Source organism: Nicotiana tabacum, chromosome 1 (assembly GCF_000715075.1).
Source record: "Nicotiana tabacum cultivar K326 chromosome 1, ASM71507v2, whole genome shotgun sequence".
Classification (NCBI taxonomy): Eukaryota; Viridiplantae; Streptophyta; class Magnoliopsida; order Solanales; family Solanaceae; genus Nicotiana; species Nicotiana tabacum.
The window spans coordinates 184,053,103-184,074,100 of NC_134080.1; the positions used below are offsets into that span (position 1 = coordinate 184,053,103).

General features: G+C 38.6%; 1 protein-coding gene across 1 annotated transcript; it reads left to right on the forward strand.

Annotated features, from left to right (window-relative positions):
* The first annotated feature begins 598 nt into the window (after positions 1-598).
* On the forward strand, positions 599-6,318 carry LOC107801676 (calcium-dependent lipid-binding protein-like). Its single transcript, XM_016625039.2, has 11 exons — positions 599-902; positions 1,512-1,613; positions 2,081-2,131; positions 2,855-2,975; positions 3,230-3,348; positions 3,471-3,569; positions 4,269-4,349; positions 4,445-4,530; positions 4,746-4,971; positions 5,115-5,279; positions 5,842-6,318. Exons 1-11 carry the CDS (start codon positions 798-800, stop codon positions 6,157-6,159), a joined length of 1,473 nt encoding a protein of 490 aa, XP_016480525.1. The 5' UTR covers positions 599-797; the 3' UTR covers positions 6,160-6,318.
* The last annotated feature ends 14,680 nt before the right edge of the window (positions 6,319-20,998 follow it).

Here is a 20,998-nt window from a genome sequence, read left to right on the forward strand (position 1 = left end):
TGACTAATATTGGTAATATTTTATGAATTTAACAACTTTTGTAATAATTTACTTATGCATAGACATAACTGGCAATTTCCTTTTCATTTAATTATGATGAGTCAAAAAAATAGAAACATTTATGTTTAGAATTGCCAATTAATGATTGGTTATCAAATAATTTACTTATAATTATCTAATAAGTGACCTGATTATAAGTATTTTTTATATGTCAGGAATCGTTTGGTAGGAAACAAGTTATCCCATAATTATTTGGATTACTGAATGTCACGGATTACTGAATGAATCCAAAATTCAAGCAGTACATACAAGAAGCTTTAAAAAGTTAAAAAAAAATATATATTTATTTATTTATTTATTTTATGCATGGTATAATTTTAGGAGTTGGTAATTCAACTGAACCCCCTTACCAACGTATAGCTACATTGGAGTATTTCACACTGTATGGGTTCAAATCTCACTAATTGCGTAACAAACTTTTCAAAACTAAGGACCCCACACGAACTGACATTTTTGTCCGTGACTAACTAACTCTATTAACCACCTTTCAAATTTTTGGCTCGTGGATTCCTTTGTCAATTTCAGCTCGATCGAACGAAAAAAATAAAGATAGAAAATAGAATATTTCGTTCTTCTCTGTTAGTTTTCCACGCGTCAATTTGGATTCTGAATTTCACCGTAGGTCTTCATCCTCTCTCTCTGAGATTTCTTCATTTTCTGATCTTTTTGGCCCTACAGCAAATTTGTCCTTTTATTAGGAAAATTGGCTCGAAGCAGTCAAATATAAGGAAAAAAAAATGGGATTAATTTCGGGGATTATGATGGGGATGATCTTCGGGATCGGTTTAATGGCGGGTTGGCAATATATGATGAGGTATCGAAGCACTAAGCGAATTGCCAAGGTATATAATTGCACATTCTCTTTCGCAATTCACATAATATAGGATGAAAATTTCTGTTGTAATTTTCTCATGTGACCTAATTACGAGAGGACTGTTATGTTGTCACATGTATTTTCTATGTGAGGAATTTGTCTAATACCTGTATAATTTGCAATTCTGAGTAAATTAGGTAATGATTTTGGGAAGAGCATTTAGGGAATTGAGTTCAAGTGCGTTAGTGCATTGCTTGAAGAAAATATAGCTAACTATATGCTGGCATTAAACTGCAGGGGCAGATGTAGAGTTCAACTTATGTGTTCATGTGAACCCTATATATGTTAAAAAATTCACTAAACAAATAAAAAATAATTGATTTTGAATGTAGTTTTGCTGTGCGATACTCTATACTTCTGCTCCATATATATTGATAGTTCAGTTTCTCCTCAAGGTACTTTGCTATAAGAGTAAGAACTAGCCACTGTGAAACGTAGATGTTAACATTTAAATGGTACTCTTCATCATGCTAGTTGAAGTGTTGAACAGAAAATTTGAATTGTGGATATGCATGTCGGTTTTTTTTCTGAAAGACTGGTATTCATTGCTTTTCTCTATTTTATTTCTTTAATACAGGCTGTAGATGTAAAACTAATGGGCTCCCTCAACAGGGATGATCTAAAGAAAATTTGCGGAGATAAGTTTCCTGAATGGATATCATTCCCAGTTTTTGAACAGGTTGGATGTTGGCTTTACTTGTTTCATTTTTTCACCCCATATGGTGTTTGACACTCATCGTTATATGTTATCTATTTTCAGCTGAACACAAAGTTTCTTCTCCGTCCTATAATAATGTTTTATAGCTTAAGAAATATAGTCAATGAAGGTAGGTTCTACTTTTGGAATCTGATGATCAGAACTGTAGTACATTTTTGGGGCTTTATAGGTTGGAGGGTGGGAACGTGGTGATAATTGGTGATATATTCTAAAGGGCAGTAGATGGCTTAGTTCATGAACATAATTAGAAAACTTAGATAGACATTAGAAAGGTTGTCTCCTGATCTCATCAGTGTCAGCTGCGAATCTTAGAGGCCGTTTATCATCCATAGTTTTCACATGTTTTCTTTCTGCAATTTAAAGAAATACACCATATTATATCAGGCATTAGTAATGTTACATTTTCTCATATTGTCTCATGCTGGCAGGTCAAATGGTTGAACAAACAATTGTGCAAACTTTGGCCATTTGTTGCTGATGTAAGCTTTTACACCTATCTTTGGTAACCTGTGCAATTTTTGCTTTGTAAGTCAGGTCTTGTAACTTCAATCATAACATAAACTGTGCTTACTTTGTGGGTGTATGATGTATCCAAATGCATAGGAGGTTCTCCTTGATTATCAGCATATTGAGCAAAAATGTCTTCTATAGATCCTCAAATCTTTTCTTCTCCTTACAGAATGTATTGTTCAATAATGTCGCCATGCCTTAGTATTCAACTGGTACCTTGTGTATTAGAGAACTTGTTCCTTTAAGAACTGATGGAGTGCACAAGACATTTATGATACTGATCCTTAACATAATCTATAAGAATTTAAGTTTTAATGTATTTGTATTTTAAACTATGCTTCTAGTACGCCATATCAAAGTTGTTTAAAGACTTGGGAATGCCCTATAAATTTTTATGTGAAAGACATGGTATTGAAGTTGAAATAAGGTGTGGGAGATAGGCTGAGAGAGCAGTGGGCATAGATGTTTTTTCATAAATTTGAGCAGATGAAACTTTGGTTTTGTATACAGTTATTCAGTCAACTCCTCTGTGCAATGAGATTGCGTATTTTCTTTTATATACCTCATCCTCTGATGGTTGGCACTGCCTATGGATGGATAATTTGAAAGTTAATACTTGTTATGTCAATATGAAATTTTCAGTTATGTTGTGACCGCCATAAATCTAATCTTTGGAATAAGTCACTGTGCAGGCAGGAGAAGCTATTATAAAAGACTCTGTTGAACCTATTTTAGAAGATTATCGACCTCCTGGAATTTCTTCATTGAAGTTCAGCAAACTGTCCTTGGGAACTGTTGCTCCTAAAATTGAAGGTAGCAACATAAACCTATCCACTAATCTGTAATGTTCTTTTTTATTAGAAATTCTACTGGAGAATCTATAAGTACAGCCTTAGTGATTTCTCCATTGTTCATTACTCATACTCCAGTGCAGTTAATTTAACTTATCTAGACCGAGCACTTCATTGGTAAAGATAAAGTCTAGTTGTTTAAAATTACCTCCACCATTAAGAATTAATCATGTGTGATTCCCTCTTTGTATCATATACAATACTTAATTAATGCAGGTATTCGTGTTCAGAGCCTGAAAAAGGGTCAAATCATTATGGATATTGACCTCCGCTGGGGTGGTGATCCCAATATTGTTTTAGAAGTTGATGCAGTGGTTGCTTCTATACCCATTCAGGTCGGGTGCCTCAACTCTTCACCTGTCTAATTTGCTGAGGACAATTTTACTCTGATCACTGAGTTATCTATAAAACAGTTGCAACTGAATGTTATTCGTGTTATATTTCAAATTGATTGCAGTTGAAAGATCTTCAAGTCTTCACAGTTATTCGTGTTATATTCCAACTAGCTGAGGAAATTCCTTGCATATCTGCCGTTGTTGTTGCTTTACTTTCTGAGGTATAACAGAAATTTTATGAGAAAGTATGCTTCTTTTATTCTTCAGTTTGTGTTGTTTCCAATTCTTCCTTTTGCTCTCTTTTTTATTTTTGATTGTGGGGTTTGGGGGGGGGGGGGATGAAAGGAATCTATTGGACGTCAAAATCTCCTTAAAATACCCTCTCCCGCTCCTCAAAGTGGAGAGAGCAAGAAAAGGGTGCTATTTCTAACGATTTGTCGTAGATCAGCTTAGAGTTCCTTTGAATTGTGTTTTTGATTAAACAGAATTTTGGCTGAGATATTAGACAGTACATTTGAATGCCATAACGTCTCGCCTTTCTTCTGGATTAATTTTCTTGAAACAATTTTGATAGTAAGACATGTTTACTGAACTTGAATCATGAATAAACAAATTTCATATGAATCATATTATTGCAAGTAAATTAACACTAGGTCATGAACTTTACCATGACAAATCATGTATTCTACTAACAGAAGACACAGTCTCTTTGTTTAAAAGAATATACAGTATTCTACTAACAGAGACAAGATTAAAATATGAGAACAAGGATATTACTGCATAAACTAGTCTGACAGGTGAACAAGGACAGAATTGTGTTGCACCTTGTTACATTACTCTGGATGACTTATCTTGTTAAAATATCTCAATTGGATTCCTGATAGACATTTGAATGACTGATACTTCGTTTATCCAACCAGCCAAAGCCGAGAATTGATTATACCTTGAAAGCTGTTGGTGGAAGTTTAACAGCTATTCCTGGACTTTCTGACATGATAGAAGTAAGTGTTAACATGGCTTCTACCAGTGCATTACTTATTCAAATCTTTCCCTCTCAGCTTTAAGTTCTAACACTGTATTCTTTTCTCATTGAAAGGACACTGTAGATTCAATTGTGACCGATATGCTAGAATGGCCTCACAGAATTGTTGTACCGATTGGAGGCTTACCTGTGGATACTAGGTATCTTCAATTTTTACTAATTTCTTATGCAGCGACTAATTATCGTGCAATTTATTTTACATTCTTTGTAACTGGAAAAATAAGCAAAAGTTGGGTGCTCCCTTTTGCTTTCTTCTGTGTATGAGTGTGTGCATCCATGTAGACGTTAGTTCCTTTTCTCCCCATACATTCTGTTTTCATCTTTATGTAACCGATTTTTTCTATGTCCGATGCAGCGATTTGGAGCTTAAGCCACAGGGGAAGCTAACAGTAACAGTAATCAGGGCTACAAACTTAAAGAACCAAGAAATGATAGGAAAATCTGATCCATACGTGGTTGTATACATTCGTCCACTGTTCAAATTTAAGACAAAAACCATTGACAATAACCTGAATCCTGTTTGGGATGAGACATTTGTGTTGATTGCAGAAGACAAGGAGACACAGTCACTGTTTCTTGAGGTTTAATTGCTATATCCATTTCTCATATTTGCATGAAAACTGCTCTGTCTAGAATATGCCCCCTGATTCTTTTTAGTCAATTGATGTGATAATTTAGCCTCTTTCCCTTCTGGTTTTCATGTCACATCCATGACTATGAACAGGTCTTTGATGAAGACATCGGAGAAGATGATCGAATGGGTGTTACAAAGTTGCCTTTGAACGAGCTGGAAGCCGAGACACCAAAGGAAATTGAACTAAGGTTGCTGCCCAAATTTGATATGCTCAAAGTCAAAGATAAGAAGGATAGAGGAACCATCACTATCAAGGTACACAACAAATCATATTTTTGGCCATGAAGTTCCACTTAAAAGCGTAGTTTGTTTGATTGTATTAGTATTATTGATGCCAACTTAAAATCCCGCATAAAGTAATACAAATAAATCATCGCCACACAACTAGTGCAACGTATGGTTGGCCGCATGAGAATAAAATAATCTCTGCATAAGTTGTTGGCACTATTAAATAGTATATTTGTATTAAGTTACGGGAGAATCTATGTAGTATGTTAGCGGGAGAGAAAATGTGGAATAAGAATATATATATGGGTAATAGGTGGATTAAACTGTATCAAGACAAAAATGTCCTTAAATAAGTAAATATTTGCATAACAATTCCTTCAGTATTAATCATTGTGTAACAATTCCCTCATATTAATCACCGCATAACAATCATTGCACGATTACTCATCGCATAGAAACTCCATGCATTATAATCCCGCATAACTAGTATGTGAACCAAATGGCCCTAGCAAACTTAATTGGTTTCCTTTGGTATTCTCCAACAGTAGCATGTACTTAGTATGACTGACTAATGTCTTTTTAAATGCAGATACTGTATCATGAATTCAGCAAGAAAGAGCAATTAGCAGCTCTAGAGGAAGAGAAGAAGATCATAGAAGAAAGGAAGCAACTAAAAGCAGAAGGGGTCATTGGAAGTTCAATGGAAGCCCTTGATGGTGCAGCAGCATTAGCTGCTTCAGGTGCTGCAGGCAGTGGCATTGGTGCAGGACTAGGTGCTGGTGTAAGGGTAGTAAGAAGTGGCCTAAGCAAAACCAAAAAGTTCATGGGAAGGACCTTCACTGGACAATCTACCAATCATAAGAAAAGTGGAAGTGGCTCTTCTCCAGTAAACGGTGTTCAAGATTGATATTTTCCACAGCTTATGTGACTCTTTTTGTACTATTGATTTGCACAGCTATGTCTCTTTTTTGTAAGATTGATTAGTAGTGTGAATTATAACTTAGTGTATGAACCGAGATCGATCTCATCATATTTTGATTCAATGTGACAACGAAGTTTTTGGAAAGAGGGAAATTAAAGGGGCCCTAGACTACTCCGCATTCTCGCTACATGAGACCCATTAAAAAGGAAACGCTCCCTGCCAAGATTTTTTTTAATTTCCAGAGCTGAAACAAGAAAACTCTTATATCTTTAAGGTTCTTAGTAGTGAATCCATTATATTTTTAAAGTTACAGGTTCGTATCTACAATTTATTAATATAATTTTAATGAATTTTACACATAAATTTGTATTTCACATTGAAAGCAGGTGGTTAAGATAAACCCGATATCTAAAAGTTCTATCCACCCCTATGAATGGATCCCATCCATTTTACCTCAATCTTTGATTAATATTCCTAAATACTGACTTGAAGCGTAGGAATTGTCAAAATTCTTTGGTTTATTAATTTATGCTAGGAATGTGAAAGAGCAGGCTGCCGGCTCTGGTTTTATTTGATTTGTCATGGGAGACTTTCCATCTATGACCCATGACCCCTTGGACGCGCCCCATGACATCTTGGCAAGCCTCCTAACGCCACCATGGATGGCCCCGTGGTCTTGGCCGCGCGAAATGACAAGTGTACATGTGCCTATGTCGCCCTATCAATAGCCCTCGCCAGCGCCCAGCCGCAGAAAAATCCCAACAGTGCCCCTCGGCAGGCTGCGCCCCAGCGTGCACCTGTTGTCAGCACAATAGACCCATGCCCTGTGGTCAGCGTCGCGGGCGCAGACCCTGATGCTAAAGATGAGGTTGCAGCCCCTCCAAGTGCCCCCCTGTGGACCCGCTTTTACTTTTTAGGAATCTAAGTCCGTTTTGATGTAAATATAGAGTAATTTTACTTTATATATTTCCATTATGATTCTTTAGCTTATTTTTTTTTTGGCAATCCGCTAGGCAAGCACATAGGGCTAGTTTTTATTAATAAAAGAAAAGAAAAATACAACAATTAGGAAGTGTACAAATAAGAGGGACAATAGCATCGGTTTTGTTACCCATATGCCTTGGCTATAAAATCACTCCTCTGCGCCTCACATTGCCTTATGATGGCAGCCTCATGTAGAGGATTCATGGGGTAGCTGCCGGCAAAGTCTCACGAGGGCATATAATCTCATAGCCGTGTGGATAATTTCCAAAGGCATAGGACCAAGGTAACACAAACTGGGCTAAACCTTACCTTACTATTCCTATTGAGGCTTTAAATAGCCTCACCTACTAACATGCATGTAAAAAATAAGAACTGGAAAGTACCAAATATTCAATGATCATCACAGAGTTTATAACATACTCTGTGATGATATTACAAATGAGAATACTAATATAATGGTAGAATAAAATGATGAAGGAATTAAAATGTTGTCCCTTCTTGTCTGAACTTGTAATTTCTTCAATTTGTAACTCTTTTTCATCACAATCCCAATTCTTCAAAATGTATTCAAAATTCATGATTTCTTTTTTGAATGATTGGACTTTGTAGATGTAGTTGGGGCGGCCTTCTTTTGTTTGGCAACTCTCATTGGAGGTCGCCTAACATTTAAAAAATCACTAACCTTGTCGTCCCAACTATTTTTCCTTGTATGAGTCTTCTTACCTTTGCCGCTATGCATTGGTGATAGATCCCCTTTTTTTGTTGCCTCTGCTCTACACTGTTGTAACATTGCTTCTTCCTCTCCGTCTTCATACAAGTCTCTCCCCAGGTGCACTGGTTGTGGAACATTTTGGTCGATAACAATTGTCTCCAATGCAGATTGACCTTGTGTATTAGTCACCATTGTCTTGCTTTGATGATGTTCTATTTTTTGCAATTTGTTCCTGCTTTTACTCAACATTCCAGTGCTAGAAGCAGTAGGATTTACAGGATTAGAACTCACCATTGCATCCAAGAGTCTTCTTTCCTCCTCTGAAATATCTGGGATGGTTGTAACAATTTGGTTCTTTCCATAATTTGTTGTTGTAACTTCTCGATCACCTAGATGAGTAGCAGCTGAAATAACCTGCCTTGTAGGTGTTATTGCATGAAGACTTGTTGTCACAATTTGGATCTGCCCAGATTTTGATGTTGTTGTTTTTGTTCGCTCACCAGTAGGAGTAACATTTGAAGTGTTGGGATTAACTTGCTGCTGCTGCACAGTAGATGTAGGTGTTCCAACTACTGTATTTTGAATAGCTGGAGATGAAGGATTTCTTGGAATGAAAGCAGGAGCATTGGAGTTCAAATTGCTCATCGGACTTGCTGCTGGCACTCGTTCAGATTTTACCATCGCTAAGGAATCAATCTCCTCACCTGTACTATCATGATTAGCCTCACGATCAACTTCTTCTGATGAATAACCAGCAAAACCATCTCCCCAATCCTCTTCATCATCATCATCCTCCCGTTGATCTAGCCAAAATTTGGACTTGATAGCCATCGACCTCAAATTTCCTTGTGTAACATCATTGTTATTCCCCGTTGATAACATAAGTTGCCCAATTTCACCTTCAACCTCTCCACAAGATTCCATTGACTGCGAAGGAACCTCAAAAACAGATTTGTTTAAGGTGACCAAATGTTGTTTGGCCATGGGATTGTTCATCATCATTTCTTTTTGAACATCTTTAATGATTTGTTCAACATGTGGATTGGAAAAGTGCAATGTAGGTGCATTGGATCTGTGTGCCTCTGCATTTTGCGCATCAACTGGAACAATGTCCTTCGAAGTAATGAGTCGTTCACCTGTGTTCTTGGACTTTTGCTGTTGTGTGTTACTGCCTCGAGCTTGTGGCTGCCCATATTTTGGAGTTGTGTTGATCATCATAGCTGCATGGGCATTCTCTACCATTTTATCTAGCTCTGTATTGGAAATGTGCATTGTTGTTGTAGGATCATCAGGTACTTGACTTTGCTCACCAAAGTGATTTTTATCTGTTGTAGTCCCAAGTCGAGCAGCTAAGTCCTTTACATTTTTCTGCTGAATTACATTGCATGTAACTCTTGTTTTTCCACCAACTGATTGTGTCTCATCCTCCCTATGTTGCTCTTTATTTTTAGCTTTATTCACATTATGCTCACCCTCATTGACCAATGCATCAAAAGAGTTCAAGACTCCAATAATTATTGATGGATGAATCTGATTTTGAATAACTGGAGTTTGCTTCTTTATAGGTGATTTACTCACCACTGTCCAATTACTGCTCTTTGTATCAGATTTGTGTGGTGAAGTAGCAACAACATCCGCCTTCAAATGCCCATATGTTTCAATCTTTGGATCAACAGTGAATTGCAAAACGCCAACTGATTTGCCATAAACTCCAGCTGAGTTGTCGTAGCATTTGTCCATTCCAAAGCCTCAACACTTGCATGTTCATATCCTTCTCCATTTAAAGTAGCAACTTTGTCACTTGCTACTTTCCAAAATTGTTCAGTTGTAGCATTTATAGGTCGACAACCTACAGATGTCCCCACTTCTTGTTGTATCAAATTGTTGACATCATTTGCATTCACCATAGCATTGTTGTGTAATGTTGACTCCACAGCCTGTGTACCTCTCGCTACAGCAGGAGAAATATTATCTGTAATCTTGGTTGTAGCTCGATTGGTAGGAACTGTAGCATGCTTCTTGGAATTAGCTGCTCGATTTACTACTGTCCAGACTGCACCCATCGAATGTTGCACAGTTTGAGCACTAGCTTTTACAACATCACCATTAATCAATGTAACTGCTGGTTTTTCAACTGCAGTAACTCGATCACAATTTTTATTCAATGCAACTGTACCATCCAAATTCGAAACAAAAGAAGCTTGTTCTGTCAGTTTCTGTATAATAATTTGCTCATGTCCTTTAGATAATTGATGCCCAACTTCAGCATATTTTTGCCCAGTATGTGGACCCTCATGAACACCAATTGGACCGCGATCAAAATCAGGACCTGTAGCTGCAATCTCTTCACACTCCAATGCATCAATAGCTCCTGCGACTGTCGCTATATCACTGACAATCCCTCGATTTTTTGACACCCTATTTCTTGCTTCATCAGCCATAGCTTGAGACATCCTGGCTAAGGCACGATCAACAGGGACAATAGCCAAATTCTTTGAGGTTCCTGGCTTGTTGAGATCATCGTGGATATTAGAATCAGCTAAAATTGCTTTTGATCCATCTGTTCTTGCTGCCTCAATTATACCATGCAGTTGTCTTTTTTCATTGAGCATCTGTCTCAAATCTCCTTGAAATTTTTCCACAATCGTGGGATCATCAGCTTCCTCGATATCACCATTCAATCCACTATCCCGATTATTTGTCGAGATCAAACGCCATGTATTTACATCATGACCTTGACGCTTTCAACAAGTGCAATATAGGGGCAGATTATCATAAACAAATTTCTGAAGATGCTCGATCACCATACCAGATTTTTCATCCACAAATTTGATCCTCAAAATCTGTGGCAGCTTACCTAGAAGATCAAGCTCGACCTTGACCCTAGCTGTGCTAGGTCATGACTTCTCTTGTGTTGCTTTATCTATTGCCAATGGTTTACCTGCTGCTGAAGCTATAGAAAACAAGGATTGTTTTGCAAATAACATAGGAGGCAAGTTAGGGAACGATATCCACACAAAAGCTTTGGAGGTCTCCTCTTTATGATTGAAAGTAATAGTCCATGGAAAAATTCGCATATGTAATTCTTGTCTATTAGCTACTAAGTAATTAACAGATTTTGCAGCAGCAAGAACATAATCGTCATGTCTATCAAACTTGATCATAACATGTCTTCTTGCAAGCCATCTGACGAGGCAACGACCTTGAGTTCCAAAATGTTTAGGCAGCATCTTTCGAATATCTTGTATATCATATTGATCTTGTGAGAATTTAATCACCAAAGCTTGATGTAACCCTTCCTCCTTAGCATATTGATGTACTTCCTCCATTGTAAATTTAATCGTAGCTTCACCATGGACGAACTCCACCTGCTTAAGCTCGATTTTTGCCGGAACTTGTCCAGATTTTTTGTTTTCCAGTAGCGATGCATATGTTGAGTTCCTCTCTCCCACAGCCAAAGGCTAGGGAGAGGACAATGCAGCCATGAACTGATTCAACACTCCATTGCTGTAGAAGAAACAAAAAAAATCCAAAGAAGTCCAGAAGCGCACAAATTTCTGAAAAAATTCTGCTCGCTACAGTAGATCGCGAAATAAAATTTAAGATCTAGAAAATTTTGCTATGGATTTGAGGATGAAACCAATTGGGGATTGTTATCTAAGAGAAGGAGGTTCTTTCGAGACCAATCTTGTGATCTTACCTTGCCGGAAGCCGGAGTTATGACCGATGAATAGTGACAGATTTACTATTCATGGTCATCCAGATCTTACGCAGGTTGAATATGATATTAGAATTTTCTTTATCTTATTTATGTCTAGTCCCGTAGTTTAATATTTTTAAGCATTATTATGGGGGATCAAGTAGTCAAACTTTTAAGCAAGCAAACAATTCTCTGTATTGGTGTCTCTCCCCATCGACACCGTGTTGACTTTCTGTAATAATGCTTATTTATGCAATCAAGCTTTCTTTCATTTTTATTCTCTAATATGTTCTCTCAATTTCCCTTGACATCGGGTTTTTCATACAAAACTGACTGTATCGTCTAGCGTACGGAGGGGACCCCAGTTGACAGATAGTAATCGCAGGAACATCAGTTGCTTAGTCTTACGTTGCCCTTCCAAGACATCTTAAGAAGGCATCATGTAACAGTTGGCATCAGAGCCTAGGCTCAACATCAGAAGAGGGAACACATTGCCATTGCCACCATTCTTTACCATGGTGAATCATGGGGGCCGCATTGGGGCCCTTTGAAGATACCGTTAATATATTACGACCCATCGCGAGTACAGTGCCCGATCTAAGAACCAATCTAGTGCAAAGGTTGGATGACCTGGATCGTAGGATGCGGCAGGCCGAAAGAGACATTGAAAACATCAGCTGCGACTCTGAAGGAGACCGGCAAACGGCATCCACAGAGGCAGCCAAAATTTTCAGTCAATTCGAGGGGCTCCAATAGGAGCGAACTGAGGATTTAGCCTATAAGGCGTAAGATGCGAACATGGTATCCCTGTAGCAAACCATAGAAAACTTAATGGGTCAGCTAAATGTTGTCAATTTTGTTTTAAAAGGCCTACTCCAAGGAGGAAGCCCCCTTCAGGATATTACGTCTCACAACAATGATCAGGGAGGAAGCCCCCTTCAGGATGCCGTCATTGCAGCGGGTCACATTAGAACAATGAATGCCCACAGGCACAAATAAATAGCCATCAAACTTTTGATGATGGGATAGATAATGATGAGGATGATGCTGCCTAGAAAGAACAAATAGGTGCGTTTTACCACACCTATTTGTTCTATTTCTAAGGCCTTAGCGGTAAGTGGTGTCGGCATTTGTAAGAAGAAGGATCCATGCCAATCCTCCAAGAAAATGAAATCAAAGGCAGATGAGGGGCCTCCTCTTAACCAAGAGAAGACCCTAATGTTCATCAAAATGAAAGTTAATGGAAATCATATTCAGGCGATGATGGACACATGCAGTACTCACAATTACTTAGCCTCCATTAAGGTAGAGCACCTTGGTCTAATCGTAGGAAAGGGAAGAGGTCGTATCAAGGATATCAACTCACCATCTCAGCCAGTGGGTGGAATGGACAAAGGAGTGCTAGTGAAGCTGGGTCACTGTGAAGGAAAATTTAACTTGCGTGTGGTGATCATAGACGACTTCAAACTGATAGTTGGATTGGAATTCATGAGAGTAATCAACACCATTCATGTACCTTATGCAGAGATGCTACTGATGATGGGAGCAAACAAGATTAAACCCTGTATTATCCCATGCACAACCATAAAGATGGTCGCGAGAAATATTTTGGCCTTAAATTTGAAAAAGAGAGTCAAACGACATGAACTTACGTTCCTGACTACCCTCTGTATTGAAGATATTGAACGCCTCTCAGGTCTAATTCCTGCACCTGTGAAGGAGCTGCTAAAGGAGTTTGAAACTGTCATGCCACATGACATGCCAAAGCAGTTTCTGCCTAGACAAACTATGGACCATGAGATTGAGTTGGTGCCAAGTGCGAAGTGTCACGACCCAAAATTCGTTAAAGGTCGTGATAGCGCCAGACACCACTGTCAGGAAAGCCAACACTGAACAGTTAATTTAATTCTCTTTTTAATATTTTTAAAATCATAAATTTCCTTCAATTTAACTAATAAAAGATAAACTTTACAAAATAATAATGATGTTTCCAATTTCAATACTGAATATCCCCTAATCATACCAGAACTTGGTGTCACAAGTACATGAGCATTTACTAGGAAGTAAAATAAAATACAATAACTGTCCGGAATTCAAAATTTGGACAAAAAAGAAAATACAAGAACTCTGAAGGAGACTTTGCTGGCTGCGGATCGTCTCATAAGATGCAGCTCACCTAAGTCCCCATATCAATCACGCTGCTGCGCCCACAAGGCCACTAGTCATACATGTGCATGTACAATAAAATGTACAACAAGTGTAGTATGAGTACGAAAATAACGTATACCCAGAAAATATCCAGTCTAACCTTGAAGAAGTAGTGGCGAGAGATCGACTTCGACACTTACTAAGGGCCAACAATACGATAATACGAAATTCTAATTAAGCATGATATACAACAATAAGACTCAGAACAAGAAATAACTAAACAAGTCTTCACCATATTCAAGAGCTTAAACCACTTTCTTCCTTTAAAACATATGATCACACAAAACAATGGATTTATACCAATTAAAAAACGGACTTCTAGTTCTATTATCACACACAAATACCACCGAGGACGTTCGGCCCGATCCAATATAAACGTGAACAGTGCACTATCGAGGGTCGAATGACGTGAACTATAAATGCATCTAATAACCTACCGAGGCGATCGGCCCGCTCCCATGAGTATAGTAGAATTAATTACCCCATTTGCAGATCATACTTGCGACGCAGTTAAATATAAATATAAAGAATTATCCCGCTTGCGGATTATACTTACAACGCGGTTACACATAGATTTCTTAAGTTATTATAGTATTCTTCCATTCTTTTCAAAATACGAAGTTCAAATGAAAACTTTTAAGATAGTAATTTTTCCTCAATTTCAACTCCTTTCAAAACATTTAATAAGCAAACTCAATCCCACCCCTTCTCAAGGCAAACAATAAACATAACTCAATAACAATATTAACAATATTAAACATAACTCATGACATAAGCCTAGAACTACCTGGACATAAGCATAGCTAGTAGCTATGTACGAACTCTCGTCACCTCGTACGTACGCCCTCCACAAATAGAAGCACATAATAATTTAGTTCACCTAAGGGGTAAATTCTCTATTACAAGGTTAGAAAGGAGACTTACCTCGTCTTAAAGCCCACTTTCCGGTCACAATTTCTCTCTAAAGCCCCCGTTCAATCCGAAACCCAATCCATATGGTGAAAATCGCCAAAACAATTGCTTCAATCCGAGCTCCATAGCTCCTAGTATGTTAAAAATGGTCGAAACCTCGAAATATAGCTTCTGCCCAGGTAATTACACTTCACAATCGCGGAAAATGCTATGCGATCGCGAAGCACAACATTTTTTAGCCCAAAATTTGCCCTTCACGATCGGGAAAATGCTTCACGATCGCGAAGAACAAATGCCAGCTCTTCAAGATAGCCTCTAGTATAATGGTCATAACGTTTTGTACAAAACTCCAAATTGCGAATGGTTTAACTTTTTGAAAACTAGACTCCAAGGACTATAGATTACGATATATAAGCTTTTAAAGTCAGCCCTATGTAACACAAATTTCTTCTTCACGATTTCCAAACTCTTCCTGGATAGGCTATAGTGTACCACTCATAAAGTTTTGTACACAACTCCAAATGCTAAATGGTTTGATTTTCTGAAAACTAGACACAAAGGGATACAACTTTCATGTTTGGATTATCTCCAAATCTTATAGATTGCAAGATACAAGCTTCCAAAGTTGGGTCAGTGCAGCAGAAACTTTCCTCTATGCAATCGCGTAAGGCCTTCCGCGATCGCGAATCACTGGCCAATTTCTCCCATTTTACTCATCACGATCGCGACCAATTCCCCGCAATCGCATAGCACACTGCTGTAGCCTAAAACTAGCAGCTAAAAATGGCCTAGAAATAGTCCGAAACCATCCCGAAACTCACCCAAGCCCCTCGGGATCCCGTCCGAACATACCAACAAGTCTCAAAACATATCACGGACTTAGTCGAGGCCTCAAATCACATCAAACAACGCTAAAAATATGAATTACACCCCAATTTGAGTCTAATGAAACTAAGCAATTCTAATTTCGATGCCGAAACCTATCAAATCACGTCCGATTGTCATCAAATTTTACACCCAAGTCACATTTGACATTACGGACCTACTCCAACTTCTAGAATCAGAATCCGACTCCGATATCAAAAAGTTCACTCCCGATCAAACTTCTCAAAAACCTTCAAATTTATAACTTTTGCTAAATGACCTCGAAATGACCTACTGACCTCCAAATCCACTTCTGGATGCGCTCCCAATACCAGAATCACCACACGAGGCTATTGCCAGACTCGAAATCCAAAACGGACATCGATAACATTGAAAACAGCTCAACCCAAATTTATGAAATTCTTCCAAAATGCCAACTTCCACAATAGGCGCCGAAAGGCTCCCGAGTAATCCGAAACCCGATCCGGACATACGTCCAAGTCAAAAATCTTCATAGGAACCTGTTGGAACCTTCAAATCCCGATTCTGAGGTCGTTTACTCAAAAATCACACTTTAGTCAATTTTTCCAACTTAAAGCTTCCGAAAGAAGAATTTTCTTTCCAAATCAACTCCGAACTTCCCGAAATTCAATTCCGACCATGCATGTAAGTCATAGTACCTAAAGTAAAGCTACTCAGGACCTCAAACTGCTGAACGACGTGCTAGAGCTCAAAACGGGCGGTTGGGTCGTTACACGAAGCCACCTACTCGGGCGCCATACATAATGTGACAACCTGAACTCGCTGAGCTTCAGAGAGAGTTGACAGAAATTCTAGACATGGGAATCATTGTGTGCTCCATGTCCCCTTATGGGTCCCTTGTGCTTTTCCAAAAAAAACATGATGGCACCCTACGACTCTGTGTGGAATATCATGCCCTAAACAAGATAACCGTGAAGAATAAGTACCCTATCCCACTAATGGAGGACCTGTTCGATAGATTGGGTGGTTCTACACTGTTCACCAAAATAGATCTGAAGACAGGTCATTGGTAAGTCCGGATTGTCAAAGGAGATGAATACAAGATGATATATATGACAAGATATGGGTCGTATGACTTCCTGGTCATGCCATTCGTCTTGACTAATGCTCCGATCACATTTTACACCCTGATGAACCAAGTCTTCCCATAATACCCAGAATACATTGAAGAATTCATAGTGGTCTACTTGGATGACATTGTGATATATTACAAAACATTGGAAGAACACCTGGAGAACATGCAGAAGGTCCTAGCTCGAATGGGGGAGAATGAATTATATGTGAAGATATCTAAGTGCTCCTTCACCCAAAAATAGATCGACTTCCTTGGACATGTTATCGAGGAAGGGAAGATCAAGAAGGACCAACAAAAGATCCAGGCCATCACATATTAGCCGCTACCTAAGGATATCTATGCTCTGAGGGCATTCCTTGGACTATACAACTTCTATCTGCGAATTGTGAAAAAGTATCTCTAATTGCAGGGCCATTGACAAAACTTCTAATGAAAGTCATGCCTTAGGATTGGGTCCCAAGAGAGCGGAAGCCTTCAACACATTGACGTAGCCCCGTCTTGGCCTTTTTTAATTTGGCCAAGCCGTTTGAAGTACAAATGAATGTTATGCCCTGGGCAGAGTCTTTCTACAAGAGGGGTATCCAGTTGCGTGCGAGTGCCGGAAGTTGAAGGATATAGAACAATGCTATGCCACCCACAAAAAGGAATTATTGGTTGTCGTCCACTGCTTATGCCTTTGGAGGCACTATCTGTTGAGAACCTTGTTCCGGGGTCAAGATAGACAAAACTTTTGTTAGTTATTTCATGACCCAGCCAAAGCTGAATGACCAACAGGCCAGGTGGCTGGAACTCCTAGCGATATTCCACTTCAACCTGGAGTACTTGAGTGGGAAGATGATGCACTTAGTCGAACTGGCAGGACAAAGCAAGACTTTCCAGTTCTACATGGAAGATGGATTCTTGAAGGTGAAAGGGAACCGACTTTATGTTCCTAAAGGAGGAGATCTGTGAAGAATTCTTCTGATGGAATGCCACGATACTTTATGGGCTGGACACCCAGGGGAAGAACGCACCATGTCATTTTTGTGCTGTGCTTATTATTGGACACAAATTGTAGATGATGTTGCTCACTATGTGAAAACTTGTCTAGTATACCAAAAAGACAAGTCCAACCGCTTAACACAAGAGGGACTTTTGGAGCCATTGCCTATTCTAAAGAGACCTTGGGAAAGCGTCTAACTGCATTTCATAACCGGATTACCCAAGGTCAAGAACTTGCAACTATCTTAGTTGTGGTAGATCAATTTTCCAAATATAATACATTTATAGTGGCCCCAAAGTATATATCAGCAGAAGATACAACTCGACTCTTCTTCACTCATGTTGACAAATATTGGGGCATGCCTAAAGACATTGTTAGTGATCGCAACTCTCGCTTCAATAGAAACTTTTGGACTCAGCACTTTAAGTGCCTCGGGTCCAAGTTAAGGCATAGTTCAAGTTTCCATCCGCAATCTGATGGCTAAACGGAGCATTTCAATGGCATGCTGGAGTAATACCTTAGCCATTTTGTTACTGGCTTGTAACAGAATTGGGTGAAGCTTCTGGATGCTGCTCAAATGTGTTTCAATTGATAAAAGAGATTTAGTACAAACATAAGTTTGAAATTGTTGCCGAATAGCAACTGATACTCCCACACACTATGGATGCCCCAAATGTGTCAAAATCTCCACGAGCCACTATTTTCTTGAAAGAATAGAAACAAAATTTGGAGATATTGCGGAGCTATCTTGTGAAAGCCCTAAAACAGATGAAAAAACATACTGATCAAAATTGTCACTTTGTTGAAAACCGAGTTGGGATAAAGTGATGGTGAAAATCCTAAAGCAATACCTATTTGTTAGGGTCCATGACCCTCGCCTATTGCAAAAGTACATTGGACCTTTGTACATTGAGAAGCATATTGGGAAAGTTAAGAACTGGGTTAATTCCCCAGCCTGGTGGAAGATTCATCGAGTCTTCCATGTCAGCCTTTTGAAACTATTTTGGGAAGATGCAAAAGATCCTTCGCGGAGCCAACTCACAATAACCAGTATTTGAGGCCCCAAAGAAACTGGAAAAAGGCGTGCAAAAGCTATTCTCGATGATCGAGTTACTCACGCTTCAAGAAAAGATCACCAAGAGTTATTGGTGAAATGACACGATTGTGATACAAAAGAGAATACTTGGAAGAGGGAAACAAACCGCAAAGACGACAGGAACCTGATTGATAATTATCTTGCAAGTAAGGCGCCGAGGATGTCGCCAACTCAGGTGGGGGAGAATGCCATGGGCGACTTTCTAGCCATGTCCCAGGGCCCCTTGGATGCGCCCTATGGCATCTTGGCAAGAATCCTAATGCCTAGCACCATGGACGGTCTCGTGGTCTTGGTCACGCCAAGTGACAAGTGTGTTTGTACCTATGTCTCCCCATCAATAGCCCGCGCTAGCAGATGCCAATAGTGCCCCTTGATAGGCTGCGCCCAGAGTGCGCTTGTTGTTAGCGTAATTGATCCATACCCTACGGTCGGCGCCGTGCGCACAGACCTTGATGCTAAAGATAAGGTTGTGACCCCTCCAAGTGCCGCCTATGGACATGCTTTTACCTTACAGGAATCTAGGTCCCTTTGATGTAAATAGAGTAGTTTTAATTTATGTGTTTCCATTATGATTTTCTAGCTTATTTATGTCTAGTCCTGTAATTTTGGTTTATCTTTTTTAAGCATTATTAGGATGGATCAAGTAGTCAAACTTTCAAGTAAATAAATAATTTTCTGTATTGGTGTCTCTCCCCTCAACACCATATTGTCTTTCTGTAATAGTTTCATAAATGCAATCAATCTTTCTTTCGTTCTCATTCTCTTTTCTGTTCTCTCATTTTCTCTTGACATCAATTTTTTGTATGATACACGGATAGTCTCGTCTAGCGTACGAATGGAACCCCAGTTGGTGGATAGTAACCTCATGGACATCGATTGCTTAGCCTTACATTGCCCTTCCAAGAAATCTCTAGAAGGCGCCACATAATATATCTCATTTGCTAGATTTATTTTTTCCCCTGGTGGCTAGTTTTAATCAAGTGTTAAAGAAAACAACGTCTTGTAAGCATTTGATAAAAAATAAATAAAATGATATTTTTATTACTCCCTCCATCTTAGTTTAATTATGTGATAATATTTATTGGAGCACAAGTTTAAGGGAAACAAGCTTTTAAGACTTGTAGGATATTTAAAAGCTTATATATATATATATATATATATATATATATATATATGCTCTGGTTACTCTTCTCTCCATCATCTACATATCTTCTTTAATTTTCTTTTTCTTTCTCCTACATCTTTCTTCCATAGTTTTTATCCCATAAATTTTTTGATGTCAGAGAATTTTCTTTCCGCCATTCTTTCTTCCACCTTCGATTCTTGCCGCCAGCAATTCTTCAAAAATAATGGAGGGATAGAACGGAAAGAAGATGAAATAGATGAGAGAAAACTGAAAGTGGAAAAAAAAAGAAATGAAGAAGAGAGCGAGAAATGAGAGAAATATAAAAGTGAAAATAAGAAGATGCTGCAGAAAGAATCAGTAGCCAGAAAATGACGGAACAGCAGCGGTAATGGCGGTAAATTTTGAATTTTTGGATTTCTACCAGTGCACATGAATATTGAATGGCATATTTAGCAGGCTGGATAACAAGTAAATCATTGAATCCTATAAGCATGTTTTCTACCTTTATATGCAAATGTTAGAGTATACTCGTTTCCCCAATTTCACTGACAACCCAATTGTTCATTACAAAGTTATTACAGACCCAATGATAAATGTGATTACGAAATACTATACAAGCAATGACAGTAGGCCCATAGCAAGCCCAAAATAGATACCCAGTATTACCTGGGCCTTCAACAAAATTCTTTCTTCACAAGTTTGCATACCAAAATCTAACAGAGAAATATATCCATCAACATATCCCATAAGCCATATAGGAGATCAAGCCAAACCACACAACAACAAATTCACCATATGACTCAAACATTGAATTACACAGAAATCACTTAAACAAACTAATTTGCAGATTCGGTAGACAAAAGGAGGAAAGAACTGAGTCTCTGTGATAGCTCAGGTCTCATTAGTAAAGAGAGTGGCCAAAGGACCCCAAATCCTAGTGTGTTAGAGTTCACAAGGGTCTCAAATGGACCCCGAGCAGTACTCACACTAGGAAGGTCAATAGTAAAAGTCTTGGTGACCTTGGCTTTCAGTCGTCCAAGAATGACAGATTTAGAGTAATGTAGGTAACAAATGAGAGTGATAGAACAATGTTGAGGGACAGAATTTGAAGAGACACACTTAC